The 21,733-nt window shown below is 50.0% G+C and overlaps 1 protein-coding gene across 4 annotated transcripts in view; it reads left to right on the top strand.

The window, feature by feature from the left end:
- Positions 1-87: 87 nt before the first annotated feature.
- IL21R (interleukin 21 receptor) overlaps positions 88-21,733 on the top strand; it is a 33,233-nt gene continuing 11,587 nt past the window's right edge. The window contains exons 1-3 of one of the 4 annotated variants that reach the window (XM_059415075.1): positions 5,011-5,569; positions 7,879-8,064; positions 19,206-19,276. In XM_059415075.1, coding sequence (XP_059271058.1) covers positions 8,063-8,064; positions 19,206-19,276 — 73 coding nt within the window. In that variant the 5' untranslated portion in view covers positions 5,011-5,569; positions 7,879-8,062. Of the gene's footprint in view, positions 692-5,010; positions 5,570-7,878; positions 8,065-19,205; positions 19,277-21,733 lie in introns of those variants that run through there. The other 3 variants (XM_059415074.1, XM_059415076.1, XM_059415077.1) reach the window with 3 other exon arrangements.

The raw sequence follows: 21,733 nt of genomic DNA, 5'->3' as shown, positions 1-21,733 counted from the left end.
CCCTGGGGCGGGGCCAGCGGCCCTGGGGCGGGGCCAGCGGCCCTGGGGCGGGGCCAGCGGCCCTGGGGCGGGGCCTGCGGGGAGCGGCTCCCCACATCCTCCTGTTCCTCCCCGCCCTGCACACGAGGCCGGGAGGCAGCCGCACTCCGACAAACCCACGGGGCCTCTCTGCCGAGGGAACCACGGGCTCGGGGGGCTGACTGTACGCGGGCTTCTCCGTGAGCGGGACTGACAGCCGCAGGGCCGTCTGTCTGTCTGTCTGCCTGCCTGCCTGCCTGCCTGCCTGGCCACCAGCCGCTTTGCTTGACTTCCCCCATCTGTCTGTCTGTCTGTCTGCCTGATCAGCCCTTGTCGCCGCCGCGTGTCCCCTCCCTGGTGCGGCCGAGTGGTCTCTTACCTCAGCCGCTGCCGTCGATCTCGCTGGGATGTGACCCGCCTGTGCCCCGAGCCGGCTCCCTCCGTGGGGCCCGCCTGCCTGCAGCCCGGCTGCCATCCCTCAGGGTGACAGGTCCTGGCTGGTCTGGCTGGTGACTCCGGCCCAGGCTGTGGATCCCCACCCCCTAACCCTGCCTGTTCCTGCTAACTCTCCTCCCCCACCCCCACGCCGAGCCTTAGCTGCCGCCTCCTGGAAGCCCACCGGATTGTCCTGAGCGCACAAAATGGATTTCTGAGGGAGAGGCTGGAACAGCAGGTAACCGCTCCACGCCGTCATCGTCTTCCGTGGGGACCTGGCATCTTCTCTGCCCGAGGTGGGAGGTCCTGGAGGGGTTTCACCCTCGTCACAGCCGGGAGAGTGAGACCAGCAGGGTTGGGGCCGGAGTCTCCTGTTGTGGCCCACACAGGAGGACCACAGGGTCTTTCTGTGGGTCTGCAGGGGGCCTGGGGGCAGGGACATGGCCCAGAGGACCCCCTGAGCTGTCTGTGGAAACCAGCCTCCAGAAGGTAGGGCTTGGGGAAGGAGCGCCGAGCCCGGACATGGTTTTGGGCAGCTGAGGAGGGCAGAGTGGGTACGGGTGAAGCGATGGCGTGGCACGGCACCTCCAGGGGGCCCAGTTTGGAGGGGGGGAGTAGAGATTTTGGACCGGGTTCCATGTTTTAGCTATTTTGTGCCATCGGACCCCTCAAAATGGGTTGGTGTACCCACTTCAGAGAGAACGAGGTCTGGGTCTGAGAGGCAGAGCGATTTTCCCAAGGTGACTCCCCCGTGCGCAGAGGGGGGGGCGGGCAACTCGGAGGCTGGCCCTGTCCTCCACACGGTCTCTTTCTCACGGAAGCCCAGGGGATGGACCCATGGAGGAGCGGGGGCGGGGGCGGCGTCGCGGGGCGGTGGTGAGGCTGAGCCTGGAGGCCTGGGCTGAATGGTGACCTGTGGGAAGGAGAGCAGCGAAGGAACAGCAGACACTTTCCGGGCAGAGCAGGGCAGAGCAGCTGGGGGAGTGAGGGCTTCTGGGAGGGACGTTGGACCTGCGGAAGGAATGGTCAGGGGCTGCTCCTGGGAAGACATCTGCGCTCCCCTGGGGGAAGAGAAGCGCGGGGATTTTAGAAGCGCAGGGTGGAGTGGGGGTGGGGAGGTGGAGACCTGGTGGGTTCAAGAGCCAGCGACGAGACTCCCTAGAGGGGTGAATGCAGGCAAGTCTCTGGGCTTCGTCCAGCCTTGTGGGGTCTCAGTCTTCTCATCTGCAAAATGGGGATGCAACATTTCCATTCTCGTGGGACTAGTTGTGAGGATTGGAGGGCATAAGAACATGAGAGATGGAGGTCTGCCCAGGAAGGCAGCTTGTAACCACAAGGAACCTGGAGCCCACGGCAGAGAAGGGCCAGTCTCCGAGAGCGGAGCAGGGTGCAGAGGCACATTCAAGAACTTTCCTCCTGCAGCCTCTGTGGTTCTGTTGTCTCCCCCAACCCCAGCCCCCGCCCTAGGGCTCAGCACGCTGCTGACACCTGAGGCTCTCCCGCTGTCCTTACATCATCAGAGGCCGGGAGCCTCATTCTGCCCATTTCACAGATGAGAAGATTGAGGATCCCAGGTCACCTGTGGCCACGAGATGCGGAGTTACGTTTGGTCCCCCAGTCTACTTGATGGCAGGGCCACGCATTCTGGGCAGGGTCGCCTAGAAGCAAGACTCTCAGCCTGGAGGGCCCTTCCGAGAGGGGGTTGGGCAGGCTTCAGGGGGACAGCCCGGATCACCTGCTCCCCACGCTGGGCTCAGCAGAGTCCTGCCCACTCCACGCCTGGCCCCGTGTCTGGAATCCTCACCGTCCCACAGGGGAGGGGAAATCCAGGGCCAGGAGAGGTGGGGGGAACAAGACGAGGGCCGAGCCCTGGGCTCCCACCTGCCCAGTGAGGGGTGGGGGTGGGGGTCGGAGGCCGTCATGGGCTTGCGGGGCAGTGGGTGGGGGCCGGGTGAGGAAGTGGAAAGAGGCAAAGACGCCAGAGGCTTTGGGAGGCACCACGTTTCTCCCTGGTGCCTGAAAAAGGACTGAATGAAGGAAGAAGGCATCCTTGACTCAAGGGAGGAGAGCCAGCGCCTTCGGAAGGCGTGCGGGCAGGAGTGACGGCTGGGAGGTCCCCGTGGCCGGGTCAGGGGCGCGGGACCCGGGGTGCCCGCCACAGCGCTGGTGGGATTTGGGCCTGTGGAGTCAGCTGGGACGAGACAGAGACCCAGCTTCCCCCCACGGTTCCCGTGTGACCTTGAGGGAGCCACACCACGTCTCCGAGCCTCCCTTTCCCCATCGGTAACATCCACTGCCCGTTTGTTGGGAGGTTTTATTCTACGTGTGTGTTTTTAAGCATCTGCTCTTGCAGCAGGCACTGTCCCAGGTCCTGGGGAGTCCGTGGCGCCGGCGCACAGGGCCCGCGCCGTGAGGAGGGGAGGGGGCTCGGGCCTGGCTCACAAGGGATGGGAGCAATTGTGTCTTACATGAAATGTTGCTGGTAATCGCCGTCTTGTGATTCGCCAGAACACAGGGCATGCTGTCTGGCTCATGCTAAGCCTTTGGGGAGCGGAAGTCCTTATGGTGATCCTACTCTGCCTTTCACAGCTGGGGAAACTGAGGCTCAGAGAGGGGTAGGGGTTTCAGGGTCACCCAGGGAGTCTTTCACAAGCAGAGGGAAGGCGGCTGTGAAGACAGGAGGAACAAGCCCTTCCGGGAGGAGGGTCGTCTGTCCCCACAATCCTTTCCTCCCCTGCTTCTCCCATCTTTGCCAAAATGTGGGGGTGGGGCCCCCCCTTGCACACACACTCCCCCCCCCGGGCCCCACCTCCACCCCACCCCCGGCTCACAGGTGCCACCGCCCCCACTCTTTGCTCTGGCGTCTGGCCAAAGGGACTTTTTACGACAGCTCATATGCAAGATCTGAGTAAACCTGGAACTTCTGAAACATCCTGAGAATATTCCCCAGGGTGCAGGCAGGGGCCCCCCTGAGGTCCCCCAGTGGCTGGGGCCTGGCCTGCTGGTCCCCCCACCCCCCAGGAAGGGTGCAGCCACCCAAATGATCCCCTGGTCCTTCCACACTGAGTGACCATAGGCAAAGGCGCTGGACCTCTCTGGGCTTCTGCTTTCCTCATCCGCCAAGAGGGCTGGAGGATGTGGATTGGGACCAGGGACTGCAGAGCTTCTCCAGTAGGAATCCATAACACTCCGCCCACTTGGCCAGCGTGAGGGCAGGCTGGCGGGGTCCTGCTGGGTGGGGGTGGGGGGACTAGAAGGCAAGCTGCCAGCCCTGTCCCAACCCCCACCTTGCAACCCGCAAGCATCCCTTCTCCCTCTGCCTTCCAGTTAGCCCGTCCTGGTCTGGGGGGTGAGGGGGCTGGAGGGAGGGGTGTCTATAGGAACCGAGAGGGGCTACGCAGGCTGGGAGAAGTCCCCGTAGGAAAGGCTTGTTCAGGCTAGGGAGGGAGAGACATCAGGTGTCACAGGCTGAGGTTCGATAGGACATTCCCCTCGTGTTCAACCTCTACTGATGAAGTTCTGACCCCGCGGTCCTGGCTCACCGGGGCTCAGACACCCACCACCCACCCCTTGGACTGGCAAAATTAAAAAAAAAAAAAAAAAAAAAAAACCACTTGTAAGAAGCAAGTAACCTTCCCCACACACCTGCAGTATGCCCGCCTCACACTCCCTCGGCCAGGCCAGGGCACTGCCCCATTCTCTAGGCAAGGAAAACTGAGCCCCAGACAGAGGGAGAGATACGCCTCAGGGTCCACTGTGGGTTAGTGGGAGAGCCTTCTTTCTGATCGAGGGCTACCAGGCTGATTCTTCCCCAGCCTGAGAGCTCATGCTTGGCTAAGAAGTTTCTGTGCGACCCCGGGCAACCCACTGTCCCTCGCTGAAAGTTCCTGTCACTGTTCTGACGACAGCAGTCATGTTTGCTCAGATTCTCAGAGCTGAGGGTGTTGCTTGGGGTGGCGGGAAGTTCCCGAGGACTGTGTGTGATGGAGCTGATGGGGAAACTGAGGTCTCTCGGTGGGAGTGGGGGCTGCCTGTGGGCCTGCTTCTTGTATGACTGAACACAGCAATTCTTTTTTTTTAAATAAGTTTTTATTTATTTTTTGAGAGCAGTAAGGAGGGGCAGAGGGGAAGAGAGAGAGAAAGAGAGAGAAAAACAGACTCTCTTCTGAGCAAGAAGCCTGATACAGCGGGGCTCGATTCCAGGACCCGAGCCAAAGCCAAACACTTAACCAACGGAAGCACGCGGGCGCCCCAGGACACAGCAATTCTTAGCCTTGTCCGTTCACTCACCGTTCCCCTAGCTACTCACTGAGCACCTTGCTCTGCTCCAGGGCCCACTCCGCACAATAGGGATACTTTCTTTTGGGAGGGAAAGAGACACATTTCCCTGCCTCCGGGAGCTCATGCTCCATGATGGAGACAGATCATAAACACAAACACTCACTAAACTAATTCCAATGTCACGACTGTGAGGAAGGAGGCAAAGGGACGTGTGGCCCAGAGAATTGCCGGGGACACGTGGCGATTGCCTCTTTGAGAAGGCGACATAGAAGTCGAAACCAGAGGATGAGAAAGCGAAGAAGCACAAGGAAAAATGTTCTAGACAGAGGGAATGGCATGTGCAAAGGTCCTGTGGTAGAGCAGTGAAGCTTTTATCCTTATCAAGTACATTAAGATCCTCAGTGCACCAAATTTAAGAAAGAGGAGTCAAGAAGAATACCATTGGCTAAAACCCACTGCATGGGTTTTACCATCGAAAGTAGCCTTCAAAATCCATTTTGATAAAAAACGTCTGCTTTCATTTAGTCGGTCATGTAACAGAAGCTTTGTGCATCTACTGGGTGTCGGGAGCTCGTTAACCACTGGCAATTCAGCCGTAACCGAGAGACACATGGTCCCCGCCAGGCTGTTGGTCAGAATGTTGCTGCAAACACCCCGAGCAGTGTGCTCGGGTGGACGGATCGACCCCAGAGGAAAGAGTGACTCATACTCTTCGGAGCGCTTGAAGACTGACAGAAGAGACGTCATTTGAACTTGATTTTGAAGCCTGAGCGGGAGGCTAGCCGGCCACCACAGACCGTGGAGAGTTCTGGTGGTTGAAAGGACACGTGCTAAGGTGTGGACGCGGGGTGAACGGGCACGTTGGGGAGACTGTCGGGCATCTGGCGTACCTAGAGTGCAGGATGGGTCCTGGAGGTCAGATCCTGGAATGTCTCGAATGCTAGGCGAAGGGATTTGAGGTCTTCTCTGAAGGGCAGTGGGGAGGCACAGAAGGACCCAGCTGTGATGAGGACTGGGTTGGAGATGCCCCGGTTGGACACTGGCGAGATCAGGGAGGAAGACAGGTGGGCAGGAGCCCCTGAAGACCCGGGGTCAACTGGGAGCCCTTTCTTCTGAGTTCCCTCTCGGGAAGTCCCTCAGTCTTGACACTTCCCCTTCTGGCGACCTACTGGCTCTTGTTTCTGGCATGGCTGGGGAGTCCCTCTTCGCCCACCTCATTTCTTCTTGGTCCCTGTGGGAAACGGGCCATTTTGTTTTTACCGCACTCCTGCCTTACCTTTCACTTTCAAGCCCAATCCCCGCCCACGTCCCCCTGGAGATGGCGACTGACCTGAGACACTCAGCATTCCTGTTCCTGAATCATCCTTGAGGGAAAGAAGACACAGGGGAACCAACGCTTGGGTTCTTTCCAGTTTGGGGTGGTTGTAAATCAGGCTGCTGTGAACGCCTCGGCGCATGGCGGCCCATGTACAGATGTACGTGTTTCTCTTCGATGCGTGGCCTGGAAGTGGGATTCTGTTCAGCAGAAGTGTTCCAAACAGTTACACACAGAGAGTAAATTTGCATTTTCTTGATGAGTCATGTTTTTAAGCACCTTTTACTATGCTTATCGGCTATTTGGATGTCTTCTTTGGTGAAATGTCTCTTTAAGCTTTTCATCCCTCTTTTCAAAATTGAGTTTTGTGTTGTTTATTGTTGTTTTGTAGCAGCTCTTTATATATGCTGGATACAGATATAGATATAGATATAAATTTTATGTATATTACAGATATATATAAAATATATGTATAACATATTTTATAATTATATATATATTATGTATATTATAAATAACTATATAAAATATAGGGATTGCCTATAGTTATATAAAAGAAACATACAGACACAGATTTATAGAAACAGATATAATCTCTTCCCACTTCAGTTTCTTTTCTATCCTCTTAATGAAATCTTTCAGTGGACAAAAATTCTTAATTTTAATGAGGTTCAACCTATCAGACTTTTTCTTTACAGCTCAAGCTTTCTATGTGCTGTTTAAAAAGTGTTGTCTGCCCTAAGGTCATGAAAGTATTATCCTCTGTTTACTTCTAGGAGCTTTATTGTTTTACCTCTGACATAAAGTCCACAAAATATCTGGTTGGTTTTTATGTGTGATGTGAAGTAGAGGGTCAAGATTTATTTTTTCCCATATGAAGATCCAATTAATCTTACCATCTTTTTTTAATTTTTTTAAATCATGCTTTCCCCCAGGACTTCGCAGTAGTGCCTTTGTTGAAAATCAAGTGAGGATAAATGAGTCTCTTTCCAACCTCAGTTCTTTTCCATTGCAACAATGTTTATTTTCCTGGCAATGGTGCCATTTTATTTGTCTGAATTTATCTCAGTCCTTTGCTTTTTACTGTACATTTTCACACTGGCTTGTCAGTTTCCACCAAAGGAAATTTTGCTGGGGATTTTCTTGAAACTTGAGATTTCTTTGAAACTTCAGCTCTATTTGGGGAGAACCGACATCTTTAAAATATGAAATTTTCTAATTCATGAGCATGTATGTCCCTCTATTTACCTGTCTCTAACCCATCTTGTAGGTCTGTGCAGAGGTCCCCTGCATCTCTCACTAGAGCTCATTAGAGCATTTGATTTTTTTATGCTAATGCAAATTGTATTATTTTTAAGTTTTCTTGTTTGTTCTTGGTATCTGGAAATACAATAGATTTTCTTCACACTTTATTAACTTTGTTAGCTCTTTCTTTCTTTCTTTCTTTCACAGAGAGATCACAAGTTGGCAGAGAGGCAGGCAGAGAGAGAGGGGGAAGCAGGCTCCGTGCTGAGCAGAGAGCCCCATGTGGGGCTCGATCCCAGGCCCCGGAGATCATGACCTGAGCCAAAGGCAGAGGCTTTAACCCACTGAGCCAGCCAGGCGCCCCTCGCACATTTTTTTCAAGCCGGAGTTCCAGATACAGGACGAAAATAGCTGCCAAATCCAGTTCAGTTCAACTGACCACCAGTGGGAGACTTCCTGCCTTTGCTTTGACAATGTTTGTAGACCCCTTCATCTGCTAACCTCATGAGTGCAAGGCAGAGCAACTCAGCTGGGGACTTCATTAGCTAGTAAATATTTTTTTCTCCTCTTAATAAATTTTGCAGGGACAATACAGAATCGTACAGTATTGCCAAGTGTATGCACCGTATTGTACAGCCGATCTCTGAAACTTCTTCACAACAGAAATTTCATGCCCATTGAACAACTCCTCATTACCCCCGCCCTCCGTCCTCTGAAAACCACCATTCTGCTTTCTGTTTCTGTGAGTGTGGTGACTTCAGATATGTCATGTAAGTGGAATCGTACAATATTTTCTTTTAGTGATTGGCTTATTTCACGTAGCAGAAAGCCCTCAAAGTTCATTCATGTTGTAGCGTTCTTTCTTTTTAAGGCGAAATAATCTTACGCTGTATATATGGACGCGCTGCCTCTATTTATTCGTCGGTCGGTGAATTTCGGTTGCTCACGCATCTCGACTGTTGCGACCGACGCTGCAATGAACATCGAGGGGCAAATATCTCTGAGATCCTGGTTCCAGGTCTTTTGGATATCCACCCAGAAATGTTACCCAGCCCCATGGTGTTTCCCTTTTAATTTTTTTTAAGATTTTATTTATTTATTTGACAGACAAAGATCACAAGTAGACAGAGAAGCAGGCAGAGAGAGAGAGAGGAGGAAGCAGGCTCCCCGCTCAGCAGAGAGCCCGATGCGGGACTCGATCCCAGAACCCTGGGATCATGGCCGGAGCCAAAGGCAGAGGCTTTAACCCACTGAGCCACCCAGGCACCCCTTCCTTTTAATATTTTGAGGAACCTCCATACTGTCTCCCATTGTGTCTGCACCACTCAGTGATTCCACAAACAATGCATAAGGGATCCAGGTTTTCCACACTCTCACCAATACTACATCCATCCTCATACGTGGGAAGTAACAACTCATTGTGGTTTTGATTTCCATTTCCCTGATGGTTAGTCATGTCGCGTATCTTCTCATACACCTGTTGGCCATCTTCTCAATCTTCTTTGGAGAACTATCTCTTCAAGACCGTTTTCTATTTTTCTTTTTATTTATTTATTTTTAATGTAAATTTGAGCCATTAATTAACCTGCCGTGTTACAGGGGCAAAGTTGAGTGATTCATCAGCCGCCTATAACACCCACGGCTCATTCCATCGAGGGGCCTCCTGAAGCCCGTCAGCCAGTTCCCCCATCTCCCCCCACCCACCTCCCCTCCTGTAACCCGCAGTCTGTTTCCTATAGTTAACAGCCTCTTCTGGTTTGTCTCCCTCTCTGACTTCATCTTTTGTTTTTTCCTCGCTTCTCCTACGTTCATCTGTTTTGTTTCTTAAATTCCACATATGAGTGAGATCATATGAGAATTGTTTTTCTCTGATTGACTTTTTTTTTGCTCAGCATAATATTCTCTAGTTCATCCACGTCTTTCTGGGGGCGCCTGGGTGGCTCAGTGGGTTAAGCCTCTGCCTTTGGCTCAGGTCATGATCTCAGGGTCTTGGGATCGAGCCTGCATGGGGCTCTCTGCTCAGCACGGAGCCTGCTTCCCCCTGCTTCTCTGCTTACTTGTGATCTCTCTGTCAAAAAAAAAAAAAAAATTAATTAAAAAAAAAGATCTCCTTCTTTCTGAAGGCTGAGTGATAGTCCATTGTGGGTGTATATATATACATATGTATATATGTATATATATATGTATATATATGTATATATGTATATATATACATATGTATATATATACACCAGATTTTCTTTTTTTTAAATATTTTATTTATTTATTTGACAGACAGAGATCACAAGTAGGCAGAGAGGCAGGCAGAGAGAGAGGAGGAAGCAGGCTCCCCGCAGAGCAGAGAGCCCAATGCAGGGCTCGATCCCAGGACCCTGAGATCATGACCTGAGCCGAAGACAGAGGGTTTAACCCACTGAGCCACCCAGGTGCCCCAGGTGTCTAGCTTCTTAACCTTAGCATAAATTTTCAAGATGCACCTGTGTTGAAGCATCGATCAGTATGATCCACTCATCTGTATGACTGGATAATCTTCTGTTCTATGGATATTCTATGTTTTGTCCATTCAATTGATGGACACTGGGATTGCTTCCAGTATGGAGATATTATGAATAATGTCACTATGAATATTCATGGACAGAGGTTTGTTGTTTTTTTTAATGGACATATATTTTCAGTTATTTTCACTATATGCCTAGAAGTCAAATTGCTTGGTCATGGGCTAACACTATATTAACTTTGTGATTAACTACAAAATTGTTTTCCATAGCAAATGTACCATTTTGCATTCCCATCAGCAATGTATAAGGATTCTAGAACCCTACATCTTCACCACTTTTTATTTTTCTATTTTTAATATAGCCATCTAGTGGGTTAGAAGTGATTTTTATCTGCATTTCCCTAATCACTAATGATAATTAGCACCTTCTCGTGTGTTTATTGGTCACTGGTATATCTTTCTGAAGAAATTTCTATTCAAATATTTTACACATTTAAAAATCAGCTCGTCTAGGGGCACCTGGGTGGCTCAGTGGGTTAAGCCTCTGCCTTTGGCTCAGGTCATGATCCCTGGGTCCTGGGATCGAGCCCCGCATCAGGCTCTCTGCTCAGCAGGGAGCCTGTTTCCCCCTGCCTCTCTCGATCTCTCTGCCTGCACCTCTGCTTACTTGTGATCTCTGTCTGTCAAATAAATAAATAAAATCTTTAAAAAGGGGGCGCCTGGGTGGCTCAGTGGGTTAAGCCGCTGCCTTCAGCTCAGGTCATGATCTCAGGGTCCTGGGATCGAGTCCCATATCGGGGTCTCTGCTCAGCAGGGAGACTGCTTCCCTCTCTCTGTCTCTCTCTGCCTGCCTCTCTGCCTACTTGTGATCTCCCTCTAAAAATAAAAAAAAATAATAAAAAAAACTTTAAAAAAAATTAGCTTGTCTTTAAATCTTGAGTTATAAGAGTTCCTTATATATTCTGATACGAGACCTCTTACAAATATATAATTAAAAATATTTCTTCTCGGTGTGCCCAGGTGGCTCAGTGGGTTAAGCCTCTGCTTTTGGCTCAGGTCATGATCCGGGGTCCTGGGATTTGAGCCCCGCATCGGGCTCTCTGCTCAGCAGGAGCCTGCTTCCCCCCACCCCCACCTCTCTCTGCCTGCCTCTCTGCCTACTTGTGATCTCTATCAAATAAATAAATAAAATCTTCAAAAACAATGTCTTCTCATTCTATGTATTGCCTTTTTCCTTTCTTGGTCATGTTGTTTGATGCACAAATTTTTAAATTTTGAAATAGTATTGATTTTTTTCGTTTGGTTCTTGTGTTTTTGGTGTCATTTCTAAGAAACGACTATGTGATACAAGGTCACAGAGAGTTAGAGCTGTATTTTATGCTTAAAGTTTAATATTTCTACCTCTTACGGCTAGGTCTTTAATCCATTTTGAGTTGACTTTTGTATATGTGCGAGATAGGAGTCCAGCTCCATGCTATTGGATGCAGATATCCAATTGTCTCCAGACCTTTCATTTTAAAGATGATTTCCTCTCCATCAAATTATCTTGGCATCCTTGTCGAATATCAGCTTAACGTAAACGTGTGAATTTTGACTTTGAATTTGATTCCATCGATCTCTATATAGGGTAGTATCTCACTGGGTTGATTACTGTAGCTTTGTAGTAGACTTTGAAATGGAGAAGTCTGAGTCCTTCAACGTTGTTCTTCTTCTTCAAGATGATTTTGTCTATTCTGGCCCTTTGCATTTCCATATGAGCTTTAGGATCAGCTTTTTAACTTCTGCAAAGGAGCCAGCTGGGCTTTTGATAGGGATCACTTTGAATCTGTAGATCATTGGGGAAGACATCTTAACAATACTGTATCTTCCAATCCATGAACATGGGGTAGGCTTCCATTTATTTGAGCCCTCTGTCATTCTTTCAAAAATGCTTAGTAGTTTTCAATATACACGTCTTACCCTTTGTTAGATATCTGTTTCATTATTTTGGATATTCTTGTAAATGGAATTCTTTTTTTTAAAAAAGATTTTATTAAGGAGGGCATGTATTGCATGGAGCCCTGGGTGTGGTGTATAAACAATGAATCTTGGAACACTGAAAGATAAAATTAAATTTTAAAAAGATTTGATTTATGTATTTGTCAGAGAGAGGGAGCACACAAGCAAGGGGAGTGGCAGTCAGAGGGAGAAGCAGGCTCCCCGCTGAGCAGGGAGCCCAATTTGGGACTTGATCTCAATTTGGGACTTGATCCCAGGACTGTGGGATCATGACCTGAGCTGAAGGCAGACACTTAAATGACTGAGCCACCCAGGCGTCCTGAATTACTTTCTTAGATTGTTCATTCCTGTTGTACAAAGATACAATTGACTTTGCATGTTGATCTCGTGTCCTGCGACCTTGCTAAAATTACTTATTAGGCCTAATAATAGGCCTACTTTTTGTTTGTTTTGTTTCATTTTGGCCTTTTGGTGTGGATTCTTTAGAATGTATATACAAGATCATATCATCTGCAAACAGAAATGCTTTACTTCTTCCTTTCCAATCAGGATGACTTGGATTTCTTTTTCTTGCTGAATTGTCTTGGCTAGAACCTCTAGTACCATGTTTACTAGAAATCATGAGCGTGGACAGCCTTGTCTATGATCTTAGAGGAAAAGATTTCTGTTTTTCACCATTAAATATAATGTTAACTGTGGAAATTTAAGAGATCTGTTTATTTTATATTGAGCTTGTCTTATTTTTTTTGAGGGAATATTTTTTCTGGATATAAAATTCTAAGTTGGCTTTTTTTTTTTTAAAAGATTTTATTTATTTATTTGACAGAGAGAAATCACAAGTAGTCAGAGAGGCAGGCAGAGAGAGAGAGAGGGAAGCAGGCTCCCTGCTGAGCAGAGACCCGGATGCGGGGCTCGATCCCAGGACCCTGAGATCATGACCTGAGCCGAAGGCAGCGGCTTAACCCACTGAGCCACCCAGGCACCCCTCTAAGTTGGCTTTTAAGTATGTATTTTTCTTTAATTTTTAAAATAGTTCTTCTATGATGTGTGTCGGTGTGTCATTGTTTGTTGCTGTTGCTTTTGCTGTAATTGTCCTTCTCAAAGTTTGTAGGATCTCTTGAATCTGTAGATTAATGTCCTTGCCTAGTTTTGAAAAAATTCTTAACCAGTATTTCTATTATCGCTTCTGAGTTGTTCTCTCTCCTCTTCTTATGCTCCAAATACAAATATGTTGGACGTCTCCACAATATATATCTCTTTTGCTCTTTTCTGTATTTTTAAATACTTTTTCCTTTTCATGCTTCAAGCTGAGTACTTTCTATTCCAGCTCAACATTCCTGTCTTCTCATGTTACTATCTCTTGCTAAATCCATTCATTTCTTATAAATTTCAATTATTGAATTTGTTACCACTACGGTTTCTACTTTTAAAAATAAATTCCCTATTTCTGGTAGAATTCTTCACCACATTCATTTGAGTTTTTTTTTTTTTAAATTTTTTATTTTTTATAAACATATATTTTTATCCCCAGGGGTACAGGTTTGTGAATCACCAGGTTTACACACTTCACAGCACTCACCAAAGCACATACCCTCCCCAATGTCCATAACCCCATCCCCCTTCACCCAAACCCCCTCCCCCCAGCAACCCTCAGTTTGTTTTGTGAGATTAAGAGTCACTTATGGTTTGTCTCCCTCCCAATCCCATCTTGTTTCATTGATTCTTCTCGTACCCACTTAAGCCCCCATGTTGCATCCCCACTTCCTCATATCAGGGAGATCATATGATAGTTGTCTTTCTCTGCTTGACTTATTTCGCTAAGCATGATACGCTCTAGTTCCATCCATGTTGTCGCAAATGGCAAGATTTCATTTCTTTTGATGGCTGCATAGTATTCCATCATTTGAGTATTTTTAAATCGTGTTAGATGCCACCACTTTCTGAATCACCTGTGTGTCTGTTTTCCTCTTGGATTTTGGTCATCCGGTACTGTTTCCAGGTTTGGCTTGTCCATTTGATGGAATGCTGGACGTTGTGCATGAAAAATACAGAGGCTTTGGGTGAAGCTGACTTTTTCCAGAGAGGTTCTGATTTTTTTTTCTAGCAGACATATAGCATGTAGACAGATCATCTTGTTATAGTTACAGCTAAACTGGTTCTGAGTTTTCCTTGTTCCAAAGGTATAACCTTTCCTGAATAAGTGACTATTTACCAGGGCCCATCTTCCTTGCCAGGGCTTGAACTCATGAAACTACAAAATCTCTTTCTTAATTTTTAAACTTGTTGCCAGATTCTTTTGGCTGGGTTTCTTCGGATGGGATGCCTTTGCAGTGACTTGGCACATGATTGGAGGGGAAATTGCATGCAGAATTTCACAGCACTTTTTTCTCTCCAGAACCCTGGCCTCCCAAGCCCCATCTAACTTCGTTGCTCTCTTGTGTCCTCTAATTTTTTTTTTTTCCTGCTTTGTAGCTGTTCTCAGCTACTGGGACAGTCTGAATCAGCTACTCCCGCATATCCAGAAATGGAAGTCCCCCTTCAGTTTTAATTTTGGAAACATAAGATGAACTGACATTTAAAATTTCATGAAATGGTTTGGGCATACAAAAAGGTATATCGAGTAATAGAATCAACGCCCAGGGTAACTTCGGTCAGTTTCCCCCAAGTGTGGAGACCCATGCCCGTGCCCCCATCCCACTCCCCTCCTCTTCTACGCTATTCAGAATTTTGATTTTTTTTTTTTCCCTATCGTCCCCTTCAATTTCTGTATTCTTCCAGGACACACATAGGTTCATCTAAACAATATAGAGAGCTGTTTCACCCAGTGTTCAGTGGGCCATAGGTGGTATTACTACACGTGTGTTGTTTATCTTATTTTCACGACGCATTTTGTCGCGAGAGTCATTTGCTTGGCTGTGTGAAACCGTGATTCGTTCTCACATTGAGTCATGACCCCCCAAGTCGGCCTTTCCATTCTCCTGTGGATGGATACTTAGGTTGTTTCCACTTCTCACTGTAAGATCAACACGGCTCCAAACATCTCTGTGTGTGCTTCTCGCATGAAACCCCACATGCCAGGGTTTCATCAGTGGTTTACACAGGAGTGAAACGGCTGGGTCTCAGTGAAGGAACCTGCTCACACTTACCACACCATGCCACACTATTTCCCAGCCCACTCATTTCATTCCCACCACCGAGGGCGCCCATTACACCATGCCCTCCGCTACACGCGATGTTGTCAGACTTTAGTTTTTGCCCATCGCGTAGATTTAAAACGGCAAGTCATTGTGGTTTTAATTTGCATTTCTTTGGCGGCTGTGAATTAAGCACTTGGTGTTCTCCTCCAGCTCCTACTTCAATCTGACTTCCTACCCCCCAAGCTCCTTCACTTCCCTTGAATCTCCTGAAATGCGGCTTTTCATCTGAACTACCTCGACCTGTGAAATCGCTCCTCGGCCCTGGAGCCTGGCAGAGAAACACCTCTCCCCCAGCTCCGTTCCCATGCACGACTGTGCTGGACTGCTTCGCAAGCAATGATGTATTTGGTGCTTCCAGCAAATCCTCAGCAGAGTCATGAGTCCCATGGTATAGATGAGACCACAGAGAACCAGAGGGGTTAGGAACTTGCCCGAGGACACACAGCTGGGACCCGGCAGATTCTAAGCCGGGGGCTCTTGACTCCTCTGGAGGAGACCTCAGAGCTAGGGGCTGCCACAGGGGACCCCGTAGCAGGGGGTCAGATGCGGGGCTGGGAAAGGGAGGGAATGTGATTTCTGGCTCGGTGACTTGACCATTCAGGGCTGCTCTTTCCAGAATCAAGCGGCTTGTTTTAGACAGTGTTCAATATCTCTGCACCCCAAAGAGTCAGACCCTTTTCAATCTTCTTCCAGTCCTCTGATGCCAGCGAGAAGCTCGGTTTGGTGCTAAACAACCCTTAAATCCCCCTTTTAAATGGACGCAAACTGGATTTCCCAACTTCTCGGTTTTTATCTCACTCAGACTTGAATATGGCCTTTTGTTTGCCTCCTAGTTTTACGGGTTTTTGTTTTTTTTTTTTTAAAGATTTTATTTATTTATTTGATGGAGGGAGAGAGATCACAAGTAGGCAGAGAGGCAGGCAGAGAGAGGAAGGGAAGCAGGCTCCCCGCTGAGCAGAGAGCCGGATGTGGGGCTCAATCCCAGGACCCTGGGATCATGACCCGGGTAGAAGGCAGAGGCTTCACCCACTGAGCTACCCAGGCACCCCCTAGTTTTACGGTTAATCGACCATTTCATTTAAGAAACACAGTATCTATAATCACGTTGGGCATTGTTCCCCATGCTTTACAAATACTGGCTAATTTACGTCTCCCAAGGCCGCCGCCCCCCACATGGGCACTGTTACTAGTATGTCCATTTTACAGATGAGGACTCTGAGGCCCAGAAAGGTTAAGTAAACTTCACTGACGCCACACAGCCTGTAAATGGCAGCGCTGGGATTTGAGCTGAAGCAGACTGGCCTGGAGTCTGCCTTTTAACCACTGAAGTATATACAATCTCTCCATTTCATACTAGTTTCCCGTTGATTGTAGGGATATATTTTCTTTTGAGACATGTTTATTGGAGTGAACAGGGAAGGCAAGGTAAAGATAAATAGCACGGAGATGAGAGCATCAGGGAAAACCTTGAAGGCAGTAAGTGGCCAGAGTTCTGGAACATTCCAAAGTGGCTTCATGGATGGATGGATGGAGCCAAGGAGCCATGAAGTCTGGGTTTAGAGGGATGGGGGGGGGGGTATTCAAGGAGAAGACTCAGCACAGGAATTTGCCTCATGCAAAGGCATGTCAGGGCCTCAGGTGCTGGGGGAGGCTGAGTAATTCAGAACAGCTGACCAGTAACAACTAGAACCCCGCATCCTTGTATGGCGCTTTCCGGTTCACAGAGCACAGTCGCATCTGCTTTCCACTGACCCTTCTCAACCGCCAGGTGCCGTGGGCATGGTTGTCCCCGTTTTAGAGATGATAACCAAAGTCAGAGAGAAGACATTCCAGAAAAACAAATTTGCTATTTTTTGCTCCAAGCTACTCTGACTTCCAATTCTGGGCCTCTTGTTGTATTCCACTGTATCTGGTAACTTTGGTGGCAAGCAACAGAAACATAATTCACATGGGTGACCAAAATAGGGTGGGTGGTGTTTTTTGGGGGGAATGCGAGGGCTTAGGTGAACGAAAAGTCCAAGTGCGGACATCAGGTACGGCTGGATCCAGGTCCTCAAATAATGCCATGGGGACTCTGGGTCTGTATTTCTCAGCTTTTGAGAAAAGTTCAGGCAGGCTGTCCCTAAGAAGTGACAAAGATGGCCACTAGCTTCTAGCAGGCAGCCAAAAAAATACCCCTTTACTGGAATTCTAGGAAAATGCCCAGACTGCTCTCATTCACCTTGCTTGGGTTGGTGTCCATCCCTGATCTATTCAATGTGGCCAGGCAGGTGGGGAGCTGTCTTGGCCAGGTCTGGGTCAGGTGCTCCTCTGAAAATCAGGGGTTCCAGTTTTCTCCACGCAGACCACACAGGGACAGCACCAGTCTGAGAAGCTCTTCCCAAGAGAGGAAGAGATGTCAGGCAGACAGAAGCAGCAGGCGCATCCCCTCTATCCCCAGGCACCTGTGTATCATGTGTGCTGAGCTGAGGAATTTGGACGGATGGAGAGCCTTGAATCTGGGCAAGGGAGTTGGTGCGTTATCTTATGGTCCAGATAGAGCCTCTGGGGAGTGACACAGACAGAGCTATGCCAGGCCTGGTGCTGGGGTGGGGATCAGAGTGTGGACCTGCCCATGGAGGGGCAGATATGAACCCCACCTCCCATGATGGGAGATGAATCCTCGAAGGGTGGTAACAGGACTCCTGCAGGGCTTGGCCAGGAAGATCAGTGTTCCTAGGGCAGATTTAAAAAGCTGTTGCTCCAACATTATTGTATTTTAATGGCGATGTTATTCGTTCCAAGGTGTACTGGGGAAAAATATGCAACTACAAATATTATTCCTTAGGATGACGCTGGAGTTGGATTTTTTAAAACGAGCTCATTTATAGAAAATGTTAAACAAATGATTGCACACACACTCTATAAATATGGCCAAAGTTATGAAAGTGAGAAATTTAGGGACCTCTCGGCTAGATCATTCTGGGGCTCCTCTACTTCTGATGCTTTCAATTGTCTGTCAGTCATAGCCTTTTGTTGAGTGTTTAGGTGTCAAGGGCCATGCCCAGGGTTTTCTGCAAAATGCGTCTTCGAATTCTCACAAGAATCTGGGGAGCCGCTTTAGCGTCTCTGCAGGGCTCAGAGAGGGGACGTGACTGGCCCAGAGCAACACAGCTGATGATCTCTCGGTGTGCTTTGCCACTCTTCGCTGGGTGACTTACTAGGCAGCTCAGAGGGAGGGCTCAGTGGGGCCAGCGTAGGTTCTGGGGAAACCTGGGGTGGGGGTCTTCCCCTTGTGGGCTCAGGGATGATGTCTGGAAGAAGCCATGCCTGCAACTTGATTCCTGCATGGGGCGTTCCTCTTGGCTCCAGTTCCGATTATGATGCTGCAACCGGGGGCCAGTCTGGGTGGGGGTTCTGGGCCTGGCCAGGGGGATGTCCCGCCCCCTGGCCTCTGGCTGGTGCCTCCCCAAGCAGGCACAGAACTGTGGGGCAGTGGGTGTTGCCAGCCTGGCGGGGGGTGGGGGGCGTCACTCCTTTGCCCAAGACACCAGCGTCTGCTCCTCCTGGGTAGACCCCTGACGTTCTCCAACGAGGGCTCTCCTGCCTCTCATCCAGATCAGGGAGTCACGCTCACCTCCACAGGGACCGGCCTGGGTTCCCCGGATACTTTCCCGTGTGCTCGCGAACCTGGGCTCTGTGACGGAGCAAGGAGCCTGGTTATTGGGCTAAGCTCATCCTGGGCATCCAGTAGGGGTCTTCTTTGTGGGCCAACCTTGGATCTGTTATTCAGTAAGAAGCGGGGCTAACGTCAGCCCGTGTGTCTTGTGGAAAGGACGACACGGGTCTCTGCTTGTCAAATACCACTTTCTAACCAACTTCCCCTCCTGCCTCCCTGCCTCTCTTTATCAGATGGGTAAACGCTCTCGTTTCATCTCGTGCGCAAAGCTCCATCCATAGGCTTCCAGGGGCAGGAGAACAGCTAGCTCCTCCCTCTTGAAATTCAGCTCTCATTTGGGACTGTGTTAGGGGACAGGAAGAAGGTGGGAGAAATGGGGTTCCCAGGGGTGAGTCATCCGCTTCCAAGGGGCAGGAATCTTTGGGAACATCCACGGTCTCCTCCAACTCTTGTTTTTCCGAGGCAAGACTTCCAAGGGAGGGGGAGGACCAGAGGGAGGCTGTTCCGGGATCCCTTAGTCCCCAGGCCTGGGTCTGCCTGCTCACTGTCGGTCTCTTCCAGGATCCCGAGAGCCAGCATGCCTTGTGGCTCGGCGGCCGCTCTTCTCCTGCTCCTGCTCCTGCTCCAGGGTGGTGAGTAGCTGCCCCAGGGTGTGCGGGTGGGGATGGCCAGGCTGGCCTGTGTTGCCTCCAGGACATGGCTACAAGCTACAGGCCGGGGTATGTGGCCTCTGTTCACTTGGGGTGGACTAGCCAGCTCTCCGTCAGTTAGAACCCGTCCCACCAGAGTGCCCCGTGGCTCGTGTGACTCCCACGTGGACCAGGCCGTCTGGTCCAGGCTGTCTTCGTATCTCATTGCAGGCACGAGACACTTGAGTCTCCATTTCCACAGCTCTCTGCCTTGGCTGGCCCTCTACCCTCAGAGGGAGGAAGTCCTGCCTTTGGTCTGACCTCAATTTCTCTTCCTGCAATGACTCTCCTAGCAGATGTTTGTGGACAATCACAGAATCAGCAGGCTCTGGTGGTCCCCGGCAGGGAGAGGAGAGGGACGTGGAGACAGAAGTAGCCAAACCTTGAAAGGTGCCCCCAGGGGACCAGAAGGTGTTGGAGTCAGAGAGAGAGAAGTTAGAGACCAGAGCTGGGAAAGGCCAGGAGTTAGATGTGGGCTCAGAAATCCAGGAGGCTTGGGGCGCCTAGGTGGCTCAGTGGGTTAAAGCCTCTGCCTTCGGCTCAGGCCATGATCCCGGAGTCCTGGGATCGAGCCCCGCATCAGGCTCTCTGCTCAGCGGGGAGCCTGCTTCCCCCCCCCCCCTCTCTGCCTGCCTGTCTGCCTACTTGTGATCTCCATATGTCAAATAAATAAATAAAAATCTTTAAAAAAAAAAAAAAAAGAAAAAAAGAAATCCGGGAGGCTTTCCCAGAGGAGGCAGGACGGAGCCTCTAAGCTCAAATGGGGGTTGGACTAGAGACAGGGGTCCCTCAGCTGCGGATCTGCTGAATCTGCATCTCTCTGGTTTTTACCGAAAGACCCAGAGCCTCAAATAGCATCTCCAGGAAACAGATGTCTGGCTCTTTTATTTTCCCCTTCTGAGTGACCAGCACTCTGTCCTGGGTCACCCTCCACGGTGCCATGCCTCGTGGGCACAAACTTCTGCTGTGTCCTGGGTGCTAGGCTTCACCTCAGTCTGCTCCCCCAATGACCCTGTGTGGTCTGTGCAGCAGTGACACCCAGGTCGCCCTTGAGGACACCAAGGCTCAGGGAGGTTAAGGGACAGGCCCACGGCCACACAGCTAGGCAGTGGTGGAACTGGAACCCCAGATTCGTCTCCTTCCTGGGGACTGAGCTGCCTTGCTCTGATGCTTTCACTGAGTGAGTGCCCGGTGCCAGCCACGTGCTCCACACCGGCAGGAGGTCACTTACATGTCCACCATGCCCTCCAAGGTGCTAGTGTCCCCAGGTTTCGGGGGCTGCTATCCCCTCTCCAATGTCCCATTTCAAGATTGGGGCCAACCTTGTCAAGCCCTTGACCTAGGTACGGCAGCTCCTCCCTCAAGTTCTAAAACCCTGAGCTTGAACAATCAGGGTATAAACTGGGGGAATACCTACCCACATATGGCCCCACAGCCCCGGGTTTAGGCCCCACCAAAATCAGGCCTCTTTTCTCCACCAAGTGTCTGCACGGGCCTCCTGTGCCCACCAACAGGCCCTGTGCTCCCGCCTAGGGAAGGCTCCTCCCAGCACAGGAGGAGCCACCACTCCGATCCCTTGGTGGTGGTGGCAGGGAGACCTGTGTTGAGGAGGATCCTGAGGGTCGCCCTAGGGAGAGAGTGCCGTGATCGATTAGTGATGTCTGCTGCGAGAGTGCCGTGATCGATTAGTGATGTCTGCTGTGCTCGCAAAGGGTAGCACAGATGAGCTTTTTCTTTCCCGGATGCAAGTCTCAGCCGCCCAGACCCAGACGGGCAGGAGGCGTGGTCCCATCTCAGAGCCTCTGGGTCCTTGTCTATAAAGTGGCAGGGACAGCCGGCTAAGGATGCTTCCAGCAACGGTCTTCTTGGCTCTGCATCCGGCTTCTGACCTAAAGTGAGGGCCAGGCAGGAAACATCCCACCACCCCTCGGTTCTTCATCAGTCAAGGAAAAATAGAACAAAGCCACTAAGAATGAACCCACGTAAAAAGGGGAACACATTTCTGGTAAAGAGTTGGAGGGGGCGCGGGGGGAGAAATCGCGTTGGTACTCGATCTTACAGGACAAAATCAAGTTCCAGGTTGTTACATTTATTTTGTTGCAAATTTAGAGAATGGTTGCATCTGTATTTTTAGAACCAAGGGGAGCGATTAACGTTGGGGGTGGGGGGGGCACAGAGTCTCCCGGGGGGACCCCCTGGGTGCGCAGTGCCCGGGTCACTTGGCTGGGACGGTGGTGGTTTGGGCAGGAGGCTAATAAGCACATTTGGGCAAAATGGGGTGGAGGGGAGGGAGGGGGGTGAGAGGTGGGGACCGGCTTAGTTCGCCACGTTTGACATTCGGAGCGATCTGTCTGCATAGCCAGCCCTGAACCCCGGGAGTCAGGTGGCAGGGACCCCGTT

This window comes from Mustela nigripes, chromosome 11, assembly GCF_022355385.1.
Source record: "Mustela nigripes isolate SB6536 chromosome 11, MUSNIG.SB6536, whole genome shotgun sequence".
Lineage (NCBI taxonomy): Eukaryota > Metazoa > Chordata > Mammalia > Carnivora > Mustelidae > Mustela > Mustela nigripes.
The sequence above is the reverse complement of the archived record's forward strand: the minus strand, read 5'-3'. Positions and strand labels throughout refer to the sequence as shown.